Source organism: Lipotes vexillifer, unplaced genomic scaffold (assembly GCF_000442215.2).
Source record: "Lipotes vexillifer unplaced genomic scaffold, Lipotes_vexillifer_v1.1 scaffold109, whole genome shotgun sequence".
Lineage (NCBI taxonomy): Eukaryota > Metazoa > Chordata > Mammalia > Artiodactyla > Lipotidae > Lipotes > Lipotes vexillifer.
Window position 1 is genome coordinate 982,070 of NW_006790015.1, and position 7,248 is coordinate 989,317.

Genomic DNA, 7,248 nt, shown 5'->3' on the forward strand with positions numbered 1-7,248 from the left:
GGGGGGGGGGGTGGTGCGGTGGGGGGAGGGAAAGACTGGGAGATTGGGATTAGCGGATGCAAATTATTCTTTACAGGATGGATAAACAACAACGTCCTACTGCATAGCACAGGGAAGTATATTCAATATCCTGTGATAAACCGTAATGGACAAGAATGTGATAAAGAATATATATCTGTGTATAACTGAGTCACTGCTGTACAGCAGAAATTAACACAACGTTGTAAATCAACTATACTTCAATAAAATTTTAAAAAAAGCAAAGTGTTTTACGTGCATTATCTATTTTTAAATAAGCTTCCTGGCTGAACTACAACATATATACACAGGAAAGTATACACCTAATTGTACAGCTTGATAAATTATCACAAAGTGAAGATACCCTTATAACTACCACCCAGACCAAAAAACAGAACACAACACACTGCCAGCATCCCAGAAGCACCCAAGCCCTCTCCCAATCACAGCTTCCCTTCTCATCCCTAGAGGTAACAACTCATAAGAGGTAACAACTATCTCACTTCTGATACAATTCATTAGTTTCACCAGGTTTTGAACTCTACATAAACACTCAACATTATGTTTACGAGATACAAACATGTCGTTGCATGCCACAGTAGTTTTGTCTTTTTACTGCTGAAGAGTGTGTCACTGTATGAACATACCACAATTTATCTGTCTTACTGTCGATGGGGGTTTACGCTGTTTTCAGTTTGGGGCTATGGTAAGTCACGTTACTACATTGCTTTTATTTTTGGCCACACCACGTGGCATGTGGGATCTTAGTTCCCTAACCAGGGATCGAACCCACGCCCCCTACATTGGAAGGGTGGAGTCTTAAGCACTGGACCACCACGGAAGTCCAGACAAACATTCCTATATGTGTCTTTGGCGCGTGTCTGCTCGCATTTCTGGCGGGAAGAAATCTCGCAGTAGAATTGCTCGCTTACAGGGGCATGTTCAGTCTCAGAAGATACTGACAAACTGCCATGTTACATTTCGACCAAGGGTATGGAAATCCCAGTTGCTCCACATCTTTGTCAACACTTGGAATTTAGTGTTTTCCATTTCAGCCATTTTGACTGGTGTGTAAGTTGCACCTTCTGGTTTATTTTTTTTTTAATTCTTATTTTTATTTATTTATTTTTGGTTGCATTGGATCTTTGTTGCTATGCGTGGGCTTTCTCTAGTTGCGGTGAGCAGGGGCTACTCTTTGTTGTGGTGTGGCAGGTTTCTCAGTGCGGTGGCTTCTCTTGTTGCACAGCATGGGCTCTAGGCACACAGCCTTCAGTAGTTGTGGCTCACGGGCTCAGTAGTTGTGGCTCACGGACTTAGTTGCTCCGCGGCATGTGGGATCTTCCCAGACCAGGGCTCGAACTCATGTCCCTTGCACTGGCAGGCAGATTCTTAACCACCGCGCCACCAGGGAAGTCCTGCACCGTATAGTTTAAATTTGAGTTTCCATAATGACTAATGAGCCTGAGCGGTCTTTCATGTGTCAACTGGCCTTGTGGACATAATCTGTGAAATAAGTGCCTGTTCACATCCCTTGCCAATGTTTTAATTGGCTACCTTTTGTTTGTTTGTTAGGAGTTCTATATATACTCTGGATACGGTATACACAGAAGTATGTACTGGAATACCTTCTTGCCTTTTTACTTTCTTCATGGTGTTTTCCAGTGAAAAGAAATGACTCCTTTTATTGCATTTAATGATGTTTTCCTTTATGGTCAGTGTTTTTCAAATCTTGTTTAAGAAATCTTTGCTTATCCCAAGATGCTGAAGATAATCTCCTATGTTATCTTCTAGAAGCCCTACTGTTTTCCGATTTAGAATTGAAATCTCCTGGACTTGAGGTTTTGGGTGTGGTGTGGGGTCAGGGTCAAGAACCATTATCCCCCCATAAGGCTATCTAGCCTACCCAGAGGAATTCACTGTTCTATAGTGGTACCTTGTCATAAATCAAGGGTTCATATATGTGTGGGTCTGTTTCTGGACATTCAAATCTGCTCCATTTATCTATTTGTCTATCCTTGTGCCAATACTACATTGCCTTAATTACTTACTGTAGCTTTAAGATAAATCTTGATTTCTAATAAGGTAATTCCTCCAAATTTATTTTTCTTCTTCAAAAATGCCTTAGCTATTTTTAATCTTTTGCTATATTTAACTTAGTCCTCACAAAAATCCTGTGAAGTGGTTATATTTTTTTTTTACTAACTTTTTTTTTTTTTGCTGTGCTGCACAGCATGTGGGATCCTAGTTCCCCAACCAGGGATCAAACCCATGCCCCCTGCAGTGGAAGCACAGAGTCCAAACCACTGCACTGTCAGGGAAGTCCAGGAGTAGTTAAAAGTTTTATCCCCATTTCACAGGTTGGTCAACTCCGAGAAGTTAATTAATTTGCCCAGGGTCATATAACTATCAAGCGATGGGAAGGGATTAGAACCCAGATTTATCTGATTCTAGACTTAATTACTTTAAGTCCTTCAGATACCACCTCCTTAATCCTCAAGCCAGATGAGCCCTTCAGGGCATTTAATATGAATGCATTACAATTTTAAGAAATTCTGATGTTCTAAGCCACCCACTTCCAGTTAAAAATCTTGTTTGGTAACTACAAAGAGCCACTGTCCTGGTGAGACTCAAAAAAAAAACAAAGCAAGAAGTAAAAGCTTCCTGGCTTCCTTCCACAGCCCCCTGTCTCCCAAGTAACACTTACAGCCTCGCTGGGATGCACGAGGGCCCTGAGGCCCGACGCACCTCCACTCCTCCAGCTTTAATTCCTGCCACCACTCCTCTTCCTTCTTGCCCCTTAATGCCACACTTGACTACTTAGGCTCTTTATAGAGCCCAGGCTTTTCATACAGCTGCACCTGGGCTCAGAATGCCCTCTCCCACTTCTGGCTACTTCTTCCTTTAAAAAAAACAAAAAACCCACAAAAACAACAACCCTGGCTATCACTCCCCTCGGGAGACCTTCCAGAACCTCATCTGGGTTGGGCACTCCCCCTCTGCTGTGTCCCCCACCCCAGCATGTCACATTGCCCTGGAGTTCAGCTGTCTGTCTCTCCACCTAGCCTGTGAGGCACCTGAGGCTACAAATTCCTAAGAGGGTTCAGAGACAGACTTTTGCTAGGTGCTATAATTAAACAGTAGACGCTAAGAGGAGGCCTGAAAGAAATGGTTTCTAATAAGCCCAGGACACACTCTTTGGGAGAAGTGGCCAACTAGAAGGCTTAGGGAAGAGGTGCAAATACCTTCTGCGATGGACCTGGACTTAGTACGGCTGAGCGGTAGAAGGGTCAGGGATTAAACGGCCACATGTAGTAAGGCAGCTGTTAGAAGACTTCCGAAGTAAAATATGACCACAAACACACAGCTAAACTAACAACAAGGCAGATTCTTCTGAGATGTATTCATTCAACAAACAGAGCCTGGCAATGAGGGCAGCTGTTCCTCCCTCACCAGTTTGGAAGCATGGTGTAAGAGTAGGCAGGGGCACGAATACACTGGAAAACGAGGAGTCTCTCCAACAGGAACATTTTCAAGAAAATGAGACACGACGCCCCTATTGGGGGAGAAGGAAAGACCAGCTCTAGGCCCTTCTCAGCTCTGGAATTCCCAGGCTGCTCGGACACATCCAGTCCTTGGTGCCAGCCTGCGGCAGCACAGCCCAGACTGTGAAGTAAAAGCTCACTGGCTTTTCTCAAAAGAACATAAACTTTATTTGCATAAACATCTTTCTCAAGAGCTCCAAGCTGACCCTCTTTCACCACCAGCAAAATGGAGAAAAGGGAAAACTGTAAGGTGTCCAACACAGGTTTTCCAAAGTTTCTCAATTAATTCCCATTTTTTATGGTCACATTGTTCACCGAAGGGCAGAGAAGGGATTAAAAGCCTCTCAGAGAAGGGAAAACTGCTCTAGTCTTCCGCATTTGTCCTGGTTTACTCTACTGGCTTAGCTGTACTCAAAACAAGGACTTATTTTTCCTTCTTTCAGAAATTCAGAATCTAGGACACCCTAGGGTTGTAGATGTTTTGGAGGACAGATAATCTTCTGGCATGGGATATACTCTTAACTAGCTATTTTTCTCAAAATGCGGGGGGGGGGGGGTTGAAGATTTGGGCAGATTAGACAATTTAAGAAAATCTTCAAATAAAAAAAACTTCTGTCTCCAACTTAAGCCTTATGTTAGAAATAAGTTTCCAGAAAACAAATGTCAGAGAGTAGGCACTCATGCTAAAAGCTAGATGCTTTTGATCCAAACTTAGGAACCCCTTCCTACCTTTCCTGGAAAGGACTGCTACATGGGTTGCAAATATGAATGATCGATTCATTTTCTGCCCAGATATGAAAATCTATTTATAACAAAATTTTTCTGTTTGGGCAGAGGAAATGGTTACTGGAAAGAACAAACAAAAAGCCAGCCAGGAATCCATAAAGCGCCATTCTTCCATGATGTTCTCTACCAAGACAGCAGCATCGTGTGTGATGCTACATACAATTGTGTGCCACACGGTTTAAGCTCAGTGCTCAGTGTCGGTTAAGCTGGGTAGGAGATCATCTTGAAGATCCTCATGGAGTTCAGCAGACCCTGCTGAATGACCCTGTCAGATGCTGGCGGTCGGGGCCAGATTCGCCTTAGTGAAGTGAGCTCCATGAGCTAAGGCTGCAGTGCCCGGCTGTACTAGACATTTGCAAAGAGACAGCAGGGACTGGCTGACACTGCCAATTCTAAAAAGACCCTTTTGAGCAGAATGACAAGCTGCTACAGGACTCCGGCAACATCCTCACTCCTAAGCAGGCAAAGAAGATGAGCAGGTTAGCAAACAAACCCTGATCCACCTGATCCACTCCTGCTTTTTGATTTACAGGAAAAAAAAAAAGTGTTTGGTAACTCCAGCTGCCTGAACAGAAATGACTTTCTGAGAAGCAGAAGCCCCGACTGGAAAAAGGCTCTGGGGGTCACGGCGGGAAGGAGGGCTGCCAGGCCTCAGGCTTGTGTGTGAAGGGCCCATACGGAATAGCAACAGTATAAGCACTGCACCCGGAAATAGCAAGAGTATGTTCCGAAGACAGTTACCGTGTATGGACAGAGGGAACTTTGTTTACCTTCTTAGTGAAAAGCTCATTTTAAGGATTTAAGATTTGCTGAAAACCCAGTTATTTTCCCCACTTGTTTTCAAAGAAGGAATCTCCTTTAAATACAGTACATGAAAAATTACAATATCCCTATTGTCAGGGATATATATGTATCATATATAGAGAATAAATCTGCAAACCATATTCCATAGGAAAAGGGAAATGAGACTCTAGACATGGATTATTAGGCAATGGGGATGTTTTTCTCTACGTTTTAACATACTTTCCAGGTTTAGAACCATGGGCCGTGGCTGTGCCTGTTCTCTGTTCTGCATGAACACTGATGGGCGTGCAGGTGCCCATCCCGGCACCAAGTCCTGCGTTTTCACCCCTGCTGCCATCGCTGCCACTTCCATGCCAAATGTCAAGTGTGAGAGGCAAACACTGGACCATTCTTTATTGAAGGAGAAAGTATGTAAAAAGAAAGAACTGGGTAAAGCCTGTGGGTACAAGCTACAAAGTCCTTTTTTGCTTCTTAAGAGATTTCCTCTATCCTTCTATTTCTAAAGCTTTTCTAAGTTGGAAATTTTCAAATGTGAGATAGCGTTAGATCCAGGCCAAAAGAGGGTTTTGTAAAACACTGAATGATGATCAGAGAAAGGAATAATGAGCCTTGTTAAAAGCACATTCAGAAGGATGCCAAAATAGACTAGAGCCTCGTATAAACAGCGTGGATTGCAGTAACAGGTCTCCCTGTGAGTGGAGAGTCTTATTCCCAACTCTCTTTGCCTACCTTATGCTCACCCCACGGTTATATAACCTTTAGAATGGAATCTGGAAATTCTTCTGACCCTGCCCTGCTTGCTTATAGAGCAGAGCCAGTGGCTGGCAGGGGTACAATCTAATAGGCAAAACTGGAAACACCCAAATTCAGTCCTCTTGTCTTAGCCCAGAGACTGTGCAGGCAAGGAAAGAAAGACTGCCCCTGTCTCTCTCCTCCCCTCCTCTGGCCTAAGTTTACGCTGACTTCACCCAACAGGCACCTGACCCTCCCAGATGAGCTGGGAGGGGCTAAAGCGCTATGCACGGCCATGGTAGGGGTGGAGGGGCAGGCAGCAAACAATATTTAAGATGCTGAGTTTGTCGAGCATTCAGTCTTGGGAAGGAAAGCTATAGGATACCCAATTAAGCTGCACTTTCAGAAACTCAAGTTTTGAGAAAGGCTAAGAAAGAGCGAGGGGAGAGGAACAACAAAGTGCTAAGTCCACCAAGAGCGAACGGGCTAGGTTCTAATTTGCCGCAGCTTTGCACACCTCAGCTGGACACAGCCAGATTCCCCCAGAGGAAGAGCCTTCCTCAACCAGGCCCACGAAAGATGCTGAAAGAGACTCTCTCGGCCGTGGCCTGGCTCTGCATTTTCACTGTGGCCTTTGTCAGCCACCCAGTGTGGCCACAGAAGCCCCCTAAGCGCAAGACACCTGCAGAGCTTACCGTGGCCGGCTGCTGTGAGGAGGCGAAGGAGCTCAAGGCCCAAATTGCCAACCTAAGCAGCCTGCTGAGCGACCTGAGCAGGAAGCAGGAAAGGGACTGGGTCAGCGTGGTCATGCAGGTGATGGAGCTGGAGAGCAATTCCAAGCGCATGGAGTCGCGGCTCACAGAGGCCGAGAGCAAGTACTCCGAGATGAACAATCAGATCGGCATCATGCAGCTGCAGGCAGCGCAGACTGTCACCCAGACCTTGGCAGGTAAGGAGGACGTGTCCTCATGCTACTCACCACCTTCCCCCTCACATAGTCGAGCGCCTCCCGTCTGCAGCATTGCTTCTAGGTGACGTGGTCGTCAGAACGATCCCTGGGGGTTCTCACGGAACTTACTTTCTTGGGTATGTGCCACCAGCTCTATTTTCTCTTTAGCAAAGGCTTACGAAGTATTTCTTTTGATTTCTAAGGTTCTGTACGTTTACCCAGCTTTTTTTAAATCCCTGCAATGTTTCGGCATATTGAAGGTATGAATTACCATCTTGGAACACAGAGAGATCATGCGGTTTGCTCAAAGTCACAAAGCAAGTCTTAGAAACTGGGTTCAAGTTTTCCTGATTAGTCCACTTCCTTACCCAGGGCTGACCGGCTGTACCCTCAGTCCCAAGGAAGCAGGAATGAACA

General features: G+C 45.0%; 2 protein-coding genes across 2 annotated transcripts in view; one reads left to right on the plus strand and one right to left on the minus strand.

The window, feature by feature from the left end:
- Window positions 1-7,248, minus strand: part of MTOR (mechanistic target of rapamycin kinase) — a 118,092-nt gene that overhangs the window by 53,385 nt on the left and 57,459 nt on the right. The window lies entirely within an intron of this gene.
- ANGPTL7 (angiopoietin like 7) overlaps window positions 6,208-7,248 on the plus strand; it is a 6,420-nt gene continuing 5,379 nt past the window's right edge. Inside the window, exon 1 of the mRNA XM_007463157.1 lies at window positions 6,208-6,831. Within this exon, the coding sequence (XP_007463219.1) occupies window positions 6,462-6,831 (370 nt within the window). The 5' untranslated portion in view covers window positions 6,208-6,461. The remainder of the gene's footprint in view (window positions 6,832-7,248) is intronic.